Below are 18,184 nucleotides of genomic sequence, written 5' to 3'. Positions count from 1 at the left end.
AATATGTTTCATCTCATACTGTAATTCAAAAATTTTGGTTTGAAACTGTCATCGTCCGGCGTGGTCTCCTAAGGATTCGATACAGTTATGTACCCGATATTTATATGGAAAATATTCATTTACCAAGTAACTACCCGCACCCCCACCATTCACGTCATTCCTGCTGCAGCCCAAACCGCGTAAACTCCCTCTCAGCCTCGCCGTGTTTACACAAGGCTTCATCCAATCCTCTCCAACGACCAACACAACCACACCACAACCCCAACGCTCCAACCCGAGAGCAGAAGCACCATGGCAAAACGCACCCCAGCGGTCCGTGCCCGCAACCCATTCCACTACCCCTCCGACGACGACGACGACACCGCCGAAATCCTCGACGAGCAAGGTAAACCCTTCTCCTTCCCCCCCCCCCCCCCCCCAAAAAAAAAAAAAAACAAAACAATCCACTAACGACACCAACAACCCAACAGAAAAAGAAACCCTCATAACCCCCCTCACCACCCAAAAAAAAGCCCGCAACGCCACCACCCACCACCTGGTCTACGTCCTCCCCGGCCTCTCCGCCATCCCCTTCCTCCTCGACCTCATCCTCCCATTCCCCACCCAACCCCACCGCCTCCTCCCCCTCCTTGGCATGTCCTCGCTAGCCGCGACAGGATTGCTGCTGGCGCGGCTGGGGGTGACCGAGACGGGGTTTGCGGGGATGGATGCCCTTCCCGAGTCTGGGTCTGGGTCTGGGTCTGGGGCTGGATCTAGCTCTGGTTCTGTCTCATCGAGGGGTTATGGATATGGCTGCGGGGCGGGAGAGAGAACACAGCGAGGAGCGATTCTTGGTTCTTGCGCACGAAGACACCAGTCGCCGCTAGAGGACTATGTGTCGCGGTCTAATATACAAATAAAAAGAGTTGGCGCTGTTGACGGGGATGCTGCAGCGGGTGAAGATGGGGCCGCAGGCCCCTGGGTTTAACTCGCTCCTGCTGGGCGCGCTGCCGGGGGTGGTGTTCGCGGTCATTGTCGGCGCGAAAGTGGCCATGGCGGGGATTGATCCTGAGAGGGAGCTGAGCAGGTACAAGTATGGATACAAGGGCGCCTGAGTCGGTTGGTGGGATGGTCAGCGAGGTTGGGCGTTATTAAGGTGGATTTATGGGGTGTCAGCATCGCGCGGCGTTGGTTGGAAATGGTATGATATCCCCGGCTCGAAATATAGACAGTGAAATTACAGTGACACGCCACTTCAACGGTGCCGATGTATCCGTCTCCTTTTGTGTACCCTGAATCCTAACAAACCCATGCAAACACCGCCGCCCCCTACACGTCTATCGACTCGTTGAACCGTAACACGCCATTCCCCTTGAGAACCCCGTCTACTCCCTTCGGTAACCGCGGGAACGGGTCCAACGGGTTGCTGACCCCGCTCGCCCCGGAACATGTGCCCGACTTGTCAACGACCAGCGCCAACCCGTGCGCCTTGATTGCGTCCACCAAAGCGGGAACCATATCCTATCATCGTTAGCATTTGCGACGGTTCCCCTGAGAAAAAGATAGCTTACCAACAACCTCTCACAGCAGATCAACCCCATGAAGTTGTTACTCTGCGCCGCCCTGACCGCATCCTTGATCGAGACCCCCTTGTGATCCGTCTCCCCATGCCCGTCCTGCGGCTGCCTCCCCAGGTCGTTGCAGAAGAAAACCGGGAAGTTGGGCTGCTTCCAGTTCAACGCCGTGCACACGCTCTCGTTATACGAGCTGAACACAACCGACCGCACCGCCTCCGGGCCCTGCCCCTTCGCGCGCTGGGCGCGGGCGTGGTCGAACACGACGGCGAGCAGGCTGTCGATGGACGCGTTGAGGTCGGCGCTCAGCCCTAAGCCCTTGAGGGACAACTGTTCCCGCTCCTCGGCCGTCGGGTACAGCACTTGAATGTTAACGTGCATGTCCTTCGGGAGAAGGTTGAGTGCGTCCTGAAGCGTGATGCCTCCCGAGGACGCCAGGATCTGGTGAATTGCCGTGATATCACCAGCAGGAAGAGGAGAATGCGGCCCGTTGCCCGTGGCGGTGCGGAATTGGGCGAGCGTCAACTGCGACACGGGCACATCAATGCCGCCGCAGCTGACAGTCCATTGCGGCCAGAGCACCGGGACACCGTCATTTGTATGTTGTACGTATATGCGAACAAAATCGCCCGAGAGGCTAGACCCTGTCACAAACGTGCTGCTGGTCATGGCCGGTGTCATAGAGACCGTGTCCACCTGGCTTGTCGCCTTCCAGTAGGTCTCAAAATCCGTAATCTCCAGCGGTTTGCCCTGGAACGGTTTGATTATTTGAGCTTCAAACGTGACCTGTCCGATGGCGCGCAACCGTGGATCGAACAGTGGGAGACAGCAACTCCCAGTGTTGCTATTCAATAGAGCTCGGAACGTGGTGGGTAGCGCGACCGTTTTGGCAATGACCTTAGCACCGTAGGCCGGGAAGACATCAAAGTCGAGCGTGAAGGAATCAAAGTTGTCGATCTGGAACGAGACAAGCCGAGTATCTTCGTGGAAGGGAAGCAAGACGTTCTTCGGAATGATGTCGGACACCTTGGATGAGATGGTAAGCCGCGCCGCGGGATACTTGCTATCGTGGAAGAAGACCAGCGGCTGATCTCCGTTGAGGCCGAAGTTGAGCTGCACGACTGTCTTGGTATCCAAGAAATTATGACCATAACGCCGTAGGGGAATGATGGGAGGCGGAAGCTCGAGCACAGGAATTGCGTCCATATCCAAGGACATGGGGATGGGTGCGCTGCTGCCCATCATGGGGGCCAGGGGACCCGATGCCTGCGGCTCGGATTTCTTGACCCGGTTGAACGGCGTGAGCAGTTTCATGCACTCCAGATGGCCTTCCCAGGCTGCGTAGTACAGTGCTGGGAGTTCCTTTTCATCCAAAATGCTAGGATCCGCGCCGATGTCAAGAAGCGCTTGGAGGCAGGGGACGTTTCCTTCGCTGGCGGCATGCACAAGCGGAGTCCACCCGTAGAGCTTGTCTATTTGGTCCAGGTCTGCTCCATAGTTCTTGAGGAGAAGGAGCAGCTCCGGCGTCTGCCCTGACCTGGCCACAAGGTGTTGCGGGTAGAGTCCTTCGGCGTCGGCCAATAGCCCAGCACCGTGCTTGAGCAGGAGTTCAGCGATGGCCAATGACCCATGCTCGCATGCGAGATTGAGAGGGACGTGGTCGGTATCGGACACAGGGTCAAGACGGGCGGACCGCTCAAGCAGCCTCCCAACGCTCTCGAGGTGCTTGTGGACGATGCAGTGGATGAGGGGTGTGTAGTTGTCGTGGTCAATCAGATTGATCGTATCGGGCGCGACTGCATCTTGGTTAGTTCATGCTGCCTACTTACTCATTACAACAATAAATTCGTACCTGAGAGGAGGGTATCAATCATGTCGAGCCGGCCATGCATGCAAGCATAGTGGAGAGGGACTCGCCCGTACACGTCGCTCCTGTCGACAGCCACATTCTTTGACAGGCCGTACTCGAGCACAAACGAGTTTCCGTAGATGGCCGCCTGGTGCAGGCAATTCCGCTCGTTGATGTCGTCCTCAGACTGTATATCCACCAAGCCGGTCTCAAGCAGCAACTGCAGCGCTTCCCGCGGCGCCCCATTAATGGCAGACAAAAACGTCCTCGTAAACCTCTCCAGCAACGGGTTGCTAGGGTCGGCAGTATCCCGCACGCGGCCCAGCAAGTCTTTGAGGGATTCCACGTTACCAGAAAGGACGGTGTCGAGGAGTAGAGTGTCTGCATCCCCCTCATCCGTGCCGGGCAAATGTTGGCTGCTGACAACATGTTCTGGACGGCCCTCAAAGGTGACATTGTCTCCATCGGCCCAAGCGCCGATTTCCTGAAGGCTCGTCGTGGCCTGGTCCGACAACTCACTGATAACGGTGGCGTTGAAGAAGGGCTGGACCTCGACTGCTCGAGACAAGTACAACTCCTTTGTCTTGGACTTCGAAGTCTTATCCCACTTCTTGAGAATCTTGGAGAAGGCTGTGCCATTGATTTCGACAAAGTGTTGCAGTTTGTTCAGGTCGTTGGCGAACTGCTGGAAGCCCTCTTGGAGGGTGGTGAACTTGGCAGACCGCCGGGAAATGCTATGGCGGGATTGCAAGACTTTTTTCTTGTCCAAGAGTGTTTTGAGACGCACTTTGAGCTATTGAGAGGTCAGCATTGCATCTCATTAGAGTGTAGGATGTGAGAAGTAACGCACCTCGGCCTCTTTCTGCAAATAAAAGGCGTTGACCTTTTCGAGTTCTCGTTCCTGGCGATTGTGAGCAGCTTCCAGGGCCAAATCCCAGTCTCCATCCTTACCAGCTGGAAGAAGAAAGTTGCCTTGTTTGCCTGCAGGGCAGCCTGTGAGTCGGCAGGCCCAGGGCGTTGAGAGGCATCATTCTGAGGTGGAAGAATAGGGGTGGCCGAGAGCTTCTTGATGAGCTATGAGTGGAGTGTCAGTGAGGTACAGACGTGTGTTGTCTCTTCGCCCTGCTTGGTCTCTCAGTCAGCCCTAAGGCAGACCGACGCCAGCATGTTGGATGCGAGGAAGAAAGGCGACGCACCTTTTTGAGTGCCTTGTAGTTGACGAAGCTCGCGGCGTACTCAGGCACCTCGAGCTGGCGCTTCTGGATGTGCTTGCCGAATTTCCTGCATGAGGTTTAGCAGGGGCTTGCTAGAAAATCAACGAGGTGAAACTCACATTGTGAGGGTTGCGCCACGGAGGCTTTCAACCAAATAAGGGTCACAACCTTGCCAGCAGCGGCTTCATGTAGGAAGGAAATCGGTGATTGGTGAAGGAGGGACAGAGGAGCTCAAGTAAACCAATGGAAGGGGATGGTGGGTATCGAGATTGTCTTGGATGCTTCTGGAGATTGTGGGTAGGTTGTGTGGGTTGCGGGCGTGAAGGGGGGCTTGCCCAAAACTGCAAGCAAAGAACTTGTTCAAGTCGTTCGGTCGTTCGTTCGTGTGAGTGATTTGGGGCGACAAGTACGAGAAAATGGGCACTGTCAAGGAAAAAAAAGAGAGAAAAGAGAAGGGGAAAAAAGAGCGGAGAGATTCGGTATTTCCTCGAAAACTACCGGGTATCCGTACTAGTATCTTTTGACGTTTCCCGGATATGCCCAGGTCTGGCTGTTGAATATCGACTTCCCTGATCTGGATGCCAAGTCAGCCAAAGTTACTGAGACGGTCGGGTCGGCACTGGTGCTGAATGACAGGCGGCCGTCTGACCGGGTCTCGGTGGTGGTGAAAGTGTTGTAAATTCAGGTGCCAAGCCCCCCGAGAAACGTGGAAGGCACGGTGGCACGTCCCCTACGAGTAATGTATTTCGGTGAGGAAAGAACTCCTACCCGGGTACGAAAGAGCCACGACGCATAGAAAACCATGACCTACCTCAACCCACTGCGCAGGCAGAGAAGCAGGGGAACTAGCAAATGAAACTTCGTCCCATCGGTCTTCGTTTCGAACAACCACTGTTGTGCTGCTTGCTACTGCGGCTGCTACTGCTTGGCGCCAACTGCCCGACAGCATCACGAATCCTTGGTCTTTCTTTCAACCCCTCCTCTCAACCCCCCACGAGTCAGGACAGCAAAAGAGACGTAATCCAAGGCAGAGACGGTACCGTAATAAATTACTGTGGGCGGCGCACGAGCACGGGATACCCAACTCAGGCGCGCAGGGGCGCAGTCCTCGTGAGCCGAGTTACACAGCTAACACATGCTCGCCTCGCTCGCCCGTGTGGTTCAAGTTCCGCTCTTCTGGGAACAAGGAGCCGCTAACTTCCAACGCGTGCAGCAAGCAGGACAAGAACAGCCCTTGATGCAACGGTCTCCTGCCCTCCCTCGGCAGCCAATCGGGTGGAGGGATCGAAACATGTGCTCTCCTTGATTCGATGTGCGGATTTGACAGATCGGAAGCCGCCAGACGGCGCGGCTCCATTGCGGGGCATGCTGCCAGATCTAGCGGGTGAGGGGCATTTTTGGGGGGCAGAGGTTCAATGAGGGGGAAGAACCAAGCAGGTGGGGGGTCGGGTACGACCCCTTTTAACAACATTCCACGGAAGGACTTGGCAAAGCTTGTTAGCAAGTTTTGTCATTCCACCACCCGGCGGTTGGTGATGCCGGCATGGGCTCCAAAAAGTGTGGACAAACAGCCGCTGATATTGGCTCCACTAAGAGCCTGTCCCTCGTCCTTTTGCCAGCGCCGACTAGTGATCACTGCGGAGCTGAGCCGGTGACATTGGACCCTATTCGGTGAGCTACGGCTCACAAATGGAGACGGCGTAGCACTCTCAATAATGCTGTGGAGGTCTTCGTGGGATTGGATGCCACTTCGAGGTCAGCAACGGCCAATGTTCGGGTGAACAGGTGTAGCGAAGTTAACCCCGAAGTTACACAACCCAAAGACAGGGACTCAGAAAAACCAAAACCGATCTCGGTTAACAACCAACGCTGAATATTCAGTAACCACATGGAAGCACGTGCCTCCGCACCCTATTTAGCACCAGCACCTGCAGCACCCCCGCTACCACCGTCCCCCTTGCTCTTGTCCTCTACCAAGCTGTCCGCCATCGCGTCCGCTGTGGCCTGTTTCAGCCGCTCGGTATCCTCCATTTTAATCTCCTTGGCCCCTGCTGTCTTGTCCTTCATCTCCCGCTCGTCGTCGCTGTCCCCGAGGCTAAACGGATCATTCTCCACGATCGGGTTGGGGTCGACCGAGGACAGGGGCTGCCACTTGCTTGCCTTCGCCGTGCCTCCGGGGCCCGGAGGGATGGCGTCCTTTGGCGGAATCTTGGGCGACGCGTTATAAGCGTCGATGTCCTCGACCGTGTCGCGGAATGAGACTTTCCTGCCGTCGCCTGGCTTAGGGGATTTGGAGGGCGGGGGTGGCTTGAAGAGGTTCGGGTTGCTGCCGCTGAACGGCCGTTGGGGCTGGATGGGGGCTATCAAAGTAAGTTAATTGGGATGCCGGTCGGCCATGATTACACAATCAACTTACTGCCGTCACTACGGAACTTCATCCCCGCAAAATCGTCGCTTAGCAACTCGGGGTCCGCATCATAGCGATCATAGTCATTGCTCCTCCGCGTGTGGTCGCGAGTTGGTCGTCCGTGAAACTGGCCACTTTCATGGTTGTTACGCTCATCCTCCTCATCGAACTGCTCGTCGATCCTCTTCTTTAGATTCGTGAACCACGTGTTTACCTTGGTCTGTGTCTCCATGAAACCCTTGCGCAGGCTCTCCTTGATAACGGGAAGGTCATCGTCGATGAAGCTGTGCTCGCGGTCATAGGGGTCGTCCTGCGGCCCAAGACCGGTCTGCTGCCGGCGGGGATGGCCGCCACCGGGATGACCTCGGTTGGCAGTCCTGGCCTCGTATGCGCCAACGTTCTCATAGTGCTCTGCAAGCTGGCGCGCGTATATCTCGTCGGCCTCGAGCTGCGACTGGTGTGTGGAGGTAGGCCCCAGCGGGTCTGCGACCGGCCTCGGTGGTGGCGGAGGTGGACGATCCCGCTCGGCGGCATCAGGGTCTGTCATCTCGAGGAGCGCATTGAAAGCAGACTCGATGCGCCCGCCGCTAGCCCTGAGTACCGCTTTAATGACGCTATCGTCAACGGTCGGGAATGCTTCCTTCAACATCTGTTGGCTCTTTTGTTCCTCGGTCAACGGCCGGGGAGGTCTCGGCGGAGCAGCCTCGTCTGAGCCGGCGGTGGTGGTGGCGTTTGCTGAGGCGGGTGTTGTTGCCGCGTTGGACTTGGCAGCAGTGTCCTCGACATTCAACGTTCCCTGCTCTTGAACATCGTCGTCGTCCATCTCGAGAGGTCTCGCAGTCGTAGGAGATTCGGGCGCCGAGGGCGTCTTGGTCTAAAAATGCATATGTGAGCTGAGACATTCCGCAGATCAGGAGGCGCATCGAATTAGGGGCGCGGGTAGGGGTTCTCCTTACCGCTTCGGCGGACATTTCGAGGCGTCTAATCTAGGTAGTTTTGGGAAATGAGGGGTGAGAATTATGAAAGCGAAAGACGTAGGGTGGCAGTCAGTTTCCTTTGATTGAAACTTGAGCGTTTATCAAGGAATGAGGCTTGTTTGCCAGGTCTGCTCAGGAATGTCGCCTTTGCAGTTGTCGCATGTGCCTAGATTACGTAGCCCCTCATGCGGCCCACCCCTCAAGCCACACCCAGCTTACGACTATCGATAAGGCAGCCAGCTGGGACACACAAGTACCCTAGCATAAACTCGCTACTCATTATGCCAAATATGAAAACCTCGTTTGGGTAGAAAAGCAATATTAAAGGCAATATTCCACATCGAAGTAATAAATACAACTGCAAGCGAGTTGCTGCTCATAATTTCTTAAATGAGCCCGTTGTCGGAGCCGGCTTCGTTTGACAAGGTTCTTGAAGGAACCGAGTATTATGTAGCAAGCCAATCCCTGTTCAAGCCGCGCATGAGTGACGTCTCGGCGCTCCAAACCACCACTCTTCCATCCCTCCACTATCACGACATCAGTGAGGGCTGGACATACCAGTAATCAGCCCTCCACCCCCACAACCACGCCCCCCCCTGCAGCACGCAAACCGATCGACCGACCCAAATGTCACAATGGGAAACTCTTCCAGCCGTATAACGGCCCAAGACCAGTCCGTTCCTTCCGACATCAACCCACCACCCTTGCCTTCGTACCTTGACTAACCCGTCGCCTGAACAGAGCAATCCTCGATCTCAAAATCCAACGCGACCGCCTGCACCAATACCAGCGACGCATCACGCACCTCACCGACCGCGAAACCCAAGCCGCGCGCCAGCTGCTCGCCAAGGGCGACAAGTCGCGGGCGCTGCTGGCGCTGCGGCGCAAGAAGTACCAGGAGACGCTACTGGCCAAGACGGACGCGCAGCTGGAGCAGTTGGAGCGGCTGACGTCGTCGGTCGAGTTCGCGCTCATCCAGAAGGACGTGCTGTTCGGCCTGCAGCAGGGCACCAGCGTGCTGAAGGAGATCCATGCGGAGATGGGGGGGATCGAGAATGTGGAGAAGTTGATGGGGGAGACGGAAGAGGCGATTGCTTATCAGAGGGTTTGTGGTCCCTTGGCTTTTGGATTCTTGGTTTACCTTGCGGAATTGTTTTTGTCGTGTGCTAATGAAACCTCGGGTTGGAAACAGGAAGTCAGCGAGATTATCGCGGGTAGGATATCCGTGCAGGATGAAGAAGAGGTCGAGGATGAGCTTGCCGCGCTCGAGGCCGAGGTTTCCAAGAAGGAAAGGCCGCAACGGCTACCGAACGTACCTGATACCCAGCTGCCGGCCCAGAATAATGTGGGGGAGGAGGCGCAAGCCGAACAGGCCGGCCGGAACGCCCAGACGGAGAGACAGGCGATGTTGGCTTGATAAACGGGGATGAGGAGTTTGGGGGTAAAGCATTGGATGCATGTATGGCGCTAGTGGTTTGAATATTCGTTTTGGTGATCAGTGAGCCTATATTGTCCCTGCTTAGACTTGTAGTTGAATCCAGGTGCTCCAAAGGAGCGGCACCAAATGCCATGGTCCGAAACAAGATGCCACAACAAACGGATCAGGTTTGTTTCCTCAGTGTACCGTACATCAAGTCCGTTGGGTCTATCGACAAACAATACACCGAGGCCCTAAGCAACCGTCCAATGCCCGTTAACCTTCCCAACAAAAAACAATAGCTGTACTAACCCATCGCCAGCCAGGTCCCATGGTATCGCATGTCCGTTCGCCAATCCACAACGCCCGCCTTCCTACCACAAAATGTCCGCCAAAACAGTTGCCGGTAAAATACAATTGGTTCTCGAAGGTGCAACGAGATTATGTACATGCATAGATGTCCAACAGTGTGGATACAAGCCTCAAAGGGCTTTGTCGAGCAGGCCTCCCACATAGGCCTACAACCAGCCGCTCAATCTAACGTGATCATGTCATCCCTCCTGGGGGTAGGGCGCCCGACATGCGGCTGGTACGGAGGACCCGGGTAAGCTGGGGCCGCCACCGAATGCGAACGGGATCGATAAATGGGGTCTCCCATTTCATAAAAGGGGCCACCGCCCGCTTGGGTACGAGCCTCGAGGCTGTGCATCTGGTAAATACTAGGCAGTATGTGGGAAGTATGGGAGCTCATTACCTTGGATGGGGGCGGACATACTCGATCCCAGCCACACGTTCCTGCCTCGGGTACCCCTGGGGTTGCTGGGCGGCGAAAGGCACATATTCGTCGTGGAACACAGGGACCTCGACCCTCCCTACGACTCGTTCGATTCGCTGTCCTGGGCCAGGGAGTTGCCGAGCGTCGTATCGCGCAGAACCGCCGACCGGCTGTTGTTGTTGATTGCCCTGCTGTTGTGCAGCAGGCCACATCCCGTACCGGCCTGCTTCCGCGGGGGCTGGGCGCGGTTCGTGCTGCCGGGGGAACTTATTAGAAACTCGAACGATTTCCACAAACTCGCCTGGCAGACTTTGAATCCGCTGGGAGATGCTAGAATCAACATGTAGTCTGTCGCGGTCATCCATCCACCCACGGCCAAGATGGCGAACATCGGCCCGTTGGATAGGGGACGGGCGGCGATTGTCCAACGTTGAGTCCATGCGCCGCGGCGGCACCCTAGGCGGTGGGGCGTAGTCCTGGATTATGATCGGCCGGGACTCCGATCTAAGGATAGCCCCGTCATGCCCAATCCAGACCGGCCGTCTCCCAGGCCGCAGGTCCAAGTCATCACGGGCCGTGGCACCATCCCACCGTGTCGAGGGATGCCGAGAGCTTAAACCGCTAGGAATAGCTGCCGCGCCACTGTTTCCTGTTGCGCTAGAGTCTTGAGGGTTCAGCAAAATAAAAGGTTCCCGGCTTTGCTCGGGGGGCCGGTGTTGCTCGGGGGCCAGGGACATCCGAGTTGGGCCCGAACGTGGAGGCAGCTTGATAAAGCCTTCCTCTACAAAGTCAGGACGGCCATTTTGAGCGGTGGTAACGGCACCAACGGTTTCCCCCGGATGTTGAGTTACCCTGCCGATCGAACTCTGCCCGGCATAGGAGAGGCCGGGCTCAAGCGGGCGATATAAGACGGGGGATCGATAGGGCTGACTTGGCGCCCCCGGAGAAGCAGGCTCAATGGATGGCAGGAGATAATCCTTGAGATCTTGTCCATGGTGGTCCGCGCGCTCAATCTCAGGAGCCCCAAATGGGGCGGTCCGAGACCCAACTATAGGCCTGAACCCACTGCTGGGGGTATACTCCCGAGTGCGAATTTGCTGCGACATATGGTATGTCGTCGCCGGAACTGTCCTCTGAGGCTCATTGGCCCAGTGCCCAGGCCCGTGAGGCACATCTACAGGAGCCACAGGGCTGACATAGGGGCGGTGAGCATGGTACGCTGACTCCGCTTGGTTGCGGGTCACCATTCCGGAGTCTGGGCGACCGGGCTCGTCCGTCCGCCGTTGCTGTGGCCCATGACTAGCAGACCCGTCCGCAGCCCCGGGGCCATTGGAAGTCATCGGCTCGTCGTTCTCGAGCCGCTGCCGTTCTACGGCCTGATGCCAGGCCTGATCTCGGGCCGCTTGGTAGCGCTGAAAGCCTCGCTGTCCCCACTTGACCGCCTTCTTGTCTTTGCGAGCGGTCTTCATGACCTTTTGTGGGGCGTGGTTCGCTCGAAGCCCTTCGCTCCGAGAGCTGCTGGTCACCAACGAGGCCTGCGGTAGGCTCACGGCTGGCAGCTCTGTCCGGACTGGCACGCTGTCTCCCATCACGCGGTCCACGGGGCCCTCGTCGGCCGATGAAACGGTGGAAGAATCATCGGAGTCATCGGAGTCAGAGTCGCCGCTCTCGGAGTCTGAGATGACAATAACCTCGCAGAGAATCTCGTCAAGCTGGTCCCGTCCTGTCTCCTCGTCTCCTCGCCACTTGACCAGGATGTCGAGACAGAGCGATTCAACGGCCTTCCTTGCGTTGACGTAGGCCGTTTCTTTCAGCAACTGGTCGTACCTCGTATGGTTGTGCCGGATATGGGCAAGAACCGCCAACTGGACACGGCGTGAGAGGGTGACATCAGGAGCAAGCCCAACTGGTGGGCCATCCTTGCCGGTCGGCCTCGACTACGGGTTCGGGGTGAGATGGTGCACTTTATGGATCTCTGAGATCATTCAGCTTGTGGGACTGGGGGGTTGAACTTACCTTATTGAAGGCATGTTCGATGATCGTCTGGCGATCGGTATTGGGTATGCGAGGAAACAAATCCCTTATAGCTGCGTCAGCCTGCTTGTTAACGTCCTCTTGCCTCTCCGGGATGGGCTCGGGTAGACCGGGGGCCCCGCTAATGGCCTCAAACTGGTCATCTCCGAGAGTTGCGCGTGCCTGTTCCACGATAGTTTGCCGAACGTGGTGGCCGACCCTGTTTAAATGAGAGCTGAGCCTCTTGGAAAGCCCGTTCATCGACTGGCAAGGCAAAGTGTGAGCCCTAGAGACAGCGGCGAGGAATGGTCGTTACAAACCGTGACGATGAATATCATAGCATCCTGCTCGCGGGAGAGCTCTTTGCATGCCGTTGTCAGAGCCGGATTCCCGATAGGAACAAACTCGAAACCCGGTGGCGGCTCCCTCCTTTCGGTGAACTAGCGGCCAGGTCAGTGTTCTCGGCTCGTTCGAAAGGGTGAGTGAAAGCGGTGCAAGCCCGAATACCTCAAATTCAAGCCTTCTTCTTTTTCTCTTTTGTTCTCGATGAACTCGAACCCACGATTTGTGCTTGGAGCTAACCTGTGGTTTTCTCGGGCCTTGCCACCCAAGCCCGGCGGCAGGGGCGCTGTCCAGTCTATCAAGTTGCCTTTGCGGTCTCTCTTGTGCCGTTCCTTGGCGTGGTCGCCGATGCCCACGCCGGGGGCATTTCTCTTTTCTCTTCCCATCGGGATCGATAATTCATCAGTTTACCACAGCGCAACATGTACGCAACAATCGTCTTGCCAAATCAGCGTCAGACACGAGGCAGCCGCGGCGAGCGTCGATCCCGGCTACCACGGCCGGAAACTCGCGCTGCAGGCGCACAAGGCTGCTCTCGTGTTGACGGGAAAGGCGACTCTTGGGGCCTGAAGGCAACCAAGCCGGGCGTAGAATAAGGAAAACACGCGCAGCGGTAGCAGGATAATAGCCCGAAATAAAATAAACACAAAAAGGAAAACACAGAGTATCCGACCCTGTGGTTGGCAAGAAAATGTCACCCGAACGGGATGGGATATTTGCACCTGAGTTTCCGTCGCAGTCCTCTCGTTGCAGAGGAGGCCTCAAATCGCGCTGCAGAGGATTGTAATGGAAGGGCGTCGATGGGAATTTTGGGTTGCAAACCTCACCCACTGTAGCCGGACACAGATTTTATCTGAAATGGTGTCGGCACCTTTCAGGTCGACTCCAACGCCGGGGAAGGTACAGAGCAGAAGGTCTGCTTCTTGCACCAGGCTTTGGGCAAGTCTGGGTGGGCCTGAGATGCTCGGAGCCTAAGGCACCAACAGATTCCATGAAAGGCACATGCAAAACCGCTGGGCGGTACGAATACCTGTTACACGCAACTCCCTATCTTGAAGCTAAACTTCTCGGTCAAATCGAACCCGAATTTGATAAAACAAAGCGCAAAACAACCCCACACTACTCTTTTCCAGTAGTTCCATGATATCATTCATTTATGTTGTTATTTAACGCTCTGTGTATGGCTCGAAGGGACTTGCAAGGGGATGCACGAAGAGTTGGGTTTGTGTTTGCTGAGTGGGCCACAATCAGAGGTGGTTTGGGTCGTCTCACATGGTCACCCCACTTGCACAAGTCCCAATTCAAGCAGCCGATTCGCCGGACTTGCCTTATAATTGTCGAACTCCAACACTGTGCCAACAAGCCGCATTCGCAAAGATGTTTGTTGATGAAAACGGTATGCTCTCGGGCTAGGGTTTATTGCCACTTGCATCCTTTTCTTCCTCACAAAGTCGTAGGTGCGAGTGTGGATTGAGACTAAAAGAGAGCATCGACTTGGTGGTGCGGTGGCCAAAATACGACTCGAAGCTTTGGATCATCAAAGCCATTGTTAGGGTCTCTCGTACCATGGCGGACTTTGACCTCGGCGCAGCTTTCATCCCTGCCCTCCACAAACCTGCAGAGCTTTTGCCAATAGCGAAACACCGCAAGTCTCTGTTGTATCTCATTGAGACATCCCCTGTGACAATTGTGGTGGGCCAAACAGGCTCTGGCAAAAGCACACAGATTCCCCAGTTCCTCGAGCGCGCTGGATGGTGTGCTGATGGGAAGATTATTGGCATCACTCAGGTATGTTTTTATCGCATGACCCGGGTACTGTTTGGTGACGGCACTAACCAGGTGTCTTCTAGCCACGGCGCGTTGCTGCCACAACGGTAGCGATCAGGGTCGCCGAAGAGTTTGGATGTGATGTTGGAAAAGAGGTTGGCTACTCGATACGCTTCGAAGATGCCACGTCCGAAACCACCCGCATCAAGTTTCTCACTGATGGTCTTCTCATACGGGAGGCCCTAGTGGATCCTCTGCTCTCCCGTTACTCTGTGATCATGGTGGACGAAGCCCACGAGAGATCCATCAGCTCCGATATCTTGCTGGGGCTGTTAAAGAAGATCCGCAAGAAACGGCCAGACCTGAGGATTATCATCAGTAGCGCAACCCTTCAAGCAGAAGAGTTCCGCAACTTCTTCTCAGAACCCAAAGAAGAAACGCCCAACGGCAAGGAGAATGGGGACAATGCGTCCATTGTCAGCTTGGAAGGGAGGACTTACCCCATAGACATCCTCTATCTCGACTCGCCGGCCGAGGATTATCTCGACAAAGCCGTCTCCACAGTTATCGATATCCACACCAACGAACCCAAGGGTGATATCCTCGTTTTCCTAATCCGGGCGAGACGAAATTGAGCAGGCTGTCCAAGCCATCTCTGAACGGTCATCCCAGCTTCCCCCGGGTTCTCAAGCCATCCTACCCTTGCCACTCTATGCCGGCCTACCCACAGATCAGCAAATGTACGTGTTCGAGGAAGCGCTCCGAGAACTTCAGAAAAGTTATATTCTCTACCAACATATCCGAGGCATCCGTGACGATCGACGGCATCGTCTACGTTGTGGACTCCGGCTTTGTCAAACTTCGCGCCTACGACCCGAAAACGGGAATCGAGAGCTTGACAGCAACCCCTCTTTCCAAGGCATCGGCAGCACAGCGAGCAGGACGGGCCGGCCGAACAAAACCCGGCAAGTGCTTCCGACTATACACCGAGGAGGCGTATCAGTCACTGCCCGAGGCCAATATCCCAGAGATACAGCGCTCAAACCTTGCGCCCTTCGTTCTCCAGCTCAAAGCCCTGGGCATAGACAACGTCCTGAGATTCGATTTCCTCGCGCCACCCCCAGCCGAGCTGATGGTCAGGGGGCTGGAGCTGCTGTACTCACTCGGGGCACTAGATGACTACGCCAAGCTCACCAGGCCCTTGGGCCTGCGGATGGCTGAGCTGGCGGTTGAGCCTATGATGGCGAAGACACTTCTTTCGGCACAATCATTCGGCTGTCTGAGTGAGATCCTGACGATAGCAGCCATGACGAGTCTCGGCGGGAACATCTGGATCCAGCATGAAGGGGAGAAGAAGAAGACGGAAAGCGCAAAACGGAAATTCGCTGCCGAAGAAGGCGACCAGCTCACCCTTCTAAACGTCTACCAAGCGTTCGTGACAAAGGGTCGTAAAGAATCCCGCTTTTGTCACGAAAACCTCCTCAACTTCAAGTTGATGGCGCGGGCGGTTAGTATCCGGGCTCAACTAAAGCGGTACCTCGAGCGATTCGGCCTTAACGTTGACGAGTCCCTCGCGGCACATAGCACCTCGACGGCGAGCAACAAAGCGGAGCAGATTCAGCGGTGTCTGACAGCAGGCTACTTCGCTCATGCCGCGAGGATGCAGCCAGATGGGACGTTCCGGAATGTTTCAGGGACGACGGTGCTCCACGCTCATCCGAGCTCCATCATGTTCAACCGCAAGGCGGAGTGGGTCATCTTCCACGAGGTTATGGAAACGGGAAACAAGACGTTTATACGGGATATCACTCGGATCGAGAAGTCTTGGTTGTTAGAGTATGCGCCAGAGTTTTATAAGACTACCTAAATAAAGATGCTGGCCACGCAACGCAACGGTTCTGGGAACGAGGTCGAGGGTGAAATAAGAGTTTGCGGCCACCACCTGAGACCGAATATGGGTCTGTTATTCAACGCGATCTCATAGCCATGGGTGATATCCACACTTTATACCCTTTACTACTACAACCAGTTACCGGGTTGTCACAATGCTCAGGTATCACTTGGACTGCCGGAGAGGCCCGCCGCGGCTACAAGACGATCGAATGCATGGCATCCATCGCCCACAAGCAACAACCCAAAAGTGGGAACAGGCCTCGTGGCTAAGCGAGGTACTTGTACGTCATTGGTGTGAAGGAAATGTGTCGCGCAGCTGCTGCACGCGCGTCTCGGCGGCAATTGGTGACGGAATCCCAGAAGAGCGACCATTTGCAACATTGAAAAATAGAGTACCGCTCAATTAGAGTAAGCAGCCGGGCGATTATGCCGTGTCACATCTACCACACATGTACGTACATATGTAAGTATTTGCTGTATTCCTTATGCAAGTTTGCTGCTTGCTTCGGTAAACCAACCACACACAGCCCGCCGTTGTTTCAAACTTTCGGACACTTTTAACAGCTCGGGCAGCAGAGTTCGGACGGAAGAAACAAACAAGAACGGGACGGACGGGAACCCCAAAAAATATCGGACGAACCGCTCCTCCAAACATCGGCCCAACGCCACCGATTAAAAAAAAAAAAAAAAAAAAACCTTCTCTCCAACAGAGTGCCTTGTTCGACGAAGCACGCAGTAGGTTTTTTTGGCATCAAAATGAGCTCACAAAAGTCCAACTGCCCCTGATTAATGGGCCTGGAGACATGCTTCTTCCCCTTTCAGGCGAAATGAGTTAGCGCGACTGGTCATCCGTTCCTGCATCTGGCCTGGGGTTTGTGCGGGGCTGCAGGCTCTGACGGGCGGGACCAGTGCAACGGTGAAAGCCGCGTGCAGCTGCGAAGAACCAGCCCGCATCGATGTGATTGGGGACGACCCTGGGCGGATCTCCACGAGGTGGGTCAGCACCACTCCCCCTTTTTTAATTGAGACGAAATTAGCAATTTCTATTCGTCCACTACCGGGCCCAGGTCAACAAGAGCAAGACAGTGGAAGCGGTGGAAGCGGTGGACGCAGAGCCTCCCTGGCCAGCCCCTGTGCCTGGCTGTGCCCAGCAATCCCTGAGTCCCTCAACGGAGATTTGGGAACCGATGGAAAAGGCTAGGGGTGCCTTGATCGTGCCGTCGCTCCAGGGCCTAGCCTGCGGAAGGTGCTCCCGTCCCAGCTCCTTCTTCCTCCCGTAACCGTCAAACCTAATCCCTAATTCACCACCTCCCTCCCACGCTCTTTCCCACCTCCCCCCTTCCACTCCTTTGCACCCAACCCTCCGGAGCACCGATCACGCCTCCGAAGCCTCGACGGCAACACCAACTTCACATCGTCGCCAGACGTGTGATCTGTCACTCCTTTTTTCAACTCACCATCTTGCCAACAGGCGCGCCATTCATTTTCACACCGACAAGCGACGACCCCTTCGCCTGTCACGACATTCATTTTAGATTGGGGCTTTGGGTTTTTGGTGGTCTACTCCCAAAATAATCCGCGAATTTACAGTAAACGCGTTGCGGGGTTTTCGAGGTTGGATTTGGTCTTGTTTTCCATCTGCTCGCCGAGGGCCAGGGGTTTCTCGCCATTTTCCCGTTCTGTGGCACGACTGTTATGACAACGCACTTTCACACTGCTCAAGATCGACAACCTCTTGCAGCTTTTTCAGGCGCAAACCGAAGCATACTACTCGACACTTGCTCACCCAATATTACCGAATTGGGACTTGGATTTGAGAACGTGTGTTGGGAGAACAGAGGGTATCGATGATGGAGAGCGGGTTTGCTGGGGGCGCCTACGCCATGGGTTCCCGAGTCCCGGTCAGACGGCGCGATAATGTGGCCACGACGACCTCGAGCCTTGGTTTTAAAGTCCCCTCTCGCGTTATGGTTGCGC

General features: G+C 55.7%; 6 protein-coding genes across 6 annotated transcripts; 3 read left to right on the top strand and 3 right to left on the bottom strand.

Moving 5' to 3' along the window:
• Positions 1-291: 291 nt before the first annotated feature.
• On the top strand, positions 292-1,094 carry CHGG_07929 (uncharacterized protein; the record flags this gene model as incomplete). The annotated part of the gene is made up of 3 exons (XM_001225584.1): positions 292-385; positions 471-779; positions 904-1,094. 3 exons carry the CDS (start codon positions 292-294, stop codon positions 1,092-1,094), a joined length of 594 nt encoding a protein of 197 aa, XP_001225585.1.
• Positions 1,095-1,308: 214 nt separating this feature from the next.
• Positions 1,309-5,983, bottom strand: CHGG_07928 (uncharacterized protein; the record flags this gene model as incomplete). The annotated part of the gene is made up of 8 exons (XM_001225583.1): positions 1,309-1,500; positions 1,551-3,349; positions 3,406-4,195; positions 4,253-4,303; positions 4,354-4,476; positions 4,599-4,683; positions 5,428-5,461; positions 5,815-5,983. 8 exons carry the CDS (start codon positions 5,981-5,983, stop codon positions 1,309-1,311), a joined length of 3,243 nt encoding a protein of 1,080 aa, XP_001225584.1.
• Positions 5,984-6,527: 544 nt separating this feature from the next.
• On the bottom strand, positions 6,528-7,994 carry CHGG_07927 (uncharacterized protein; the record flags this gene model as incomplete). Its single annotated transcript, XM_001225582.1, has 3 exons — positions 6,528-6,976; positions 7,033-7,897; positions 7,980-7,994. The coding sequence occupies 3 exons, from the start codon at positions 7,992-7,994 to the stop codon at positions 6,528-6,530; spliced, it is 1,329 nt and encodes a 442-aa protein (XP_001225583.1).
• Positions 7,995-8,635: 641 nt separating this feature from the next.
• On the top strand, positions 8,636-9,417 carry CHGG_07926 (uncharacterized protein; the record flags this gene model as incomplete). The annotated part of the gene is made up of 3 exons (XM_001225581.1): positions 8,636-8,712; positions 9,015-9,105; positions 9,193-9,417. The coding sequence occupies 3 exons, from the start codon at positions 8,636-8,638 to the stop codon at positions 9,415-9,417; spliced, it is 393 nt and encodes a 130-aa protein (XP_001225582.1).
• Positions 9,418-10,167: 750 nt separating this feature from the next.
• CHGG_07925 (uncharacterized protein) lies at positions 10,168-12,466 on the bottom strand (the record flags this gene model as incomplete). Its single annotated transcript, XM_001225580.1, has 2 exons — positions 10,168-12,129; positions 12,209-12,466. The coding sequence occupies 2 exons, from the start codon at positions 12,464-12,466 to the stop codon at positions 10,168-10,170; spliced, it is 2,220 nt and encodes a 739-aa protein (XP_001225581.1).
• Positions 12,467-14,113: 1,647 nt separating this feature from the next.
• Positions 14,114-16,181, top strand: CHGG_07924 (uncharacterized protein; the record flags this gene model as incomplete). The annotated part of the gene is made up of 3 exons (XM_001225579.1): positions 14,114-14,335; positions 14,398-14,919; positions 15,045-16,181. The coding sequence occupies 3 exons, from the start codon at positions 14,114-14,116 to the stop codon at positions 16,179-16,181; spliced, it is 1,881 nt and encodes a 626-aa protein (XP_001225580.1).
• Positions 16,182-18,184: the final 2,003 nt, after the last annotated feature.

The sequence above is a fragment of the Chaetomium globosum genome, genomic scaffold (genome assembly GCF_000143365.1).
Source record: "Chaetomium globosum CBS 148.51 scaffold_5 genomic scaffold, whole genome shotgun sequence".
NCBI classification, from domain to species: domain Eukaryota; kingdom Fungi; phylum Ascomycota; class Sordariomycetes; order Sordariales; family Chaetomiaceae; genus Chaetomium; species Chaetomium globosum.
The sequence above is the reverse complement of the archived record's forward strand: the minus strand, read 5'-3'. Positions and strand labels throughout refer to the sequence as shown.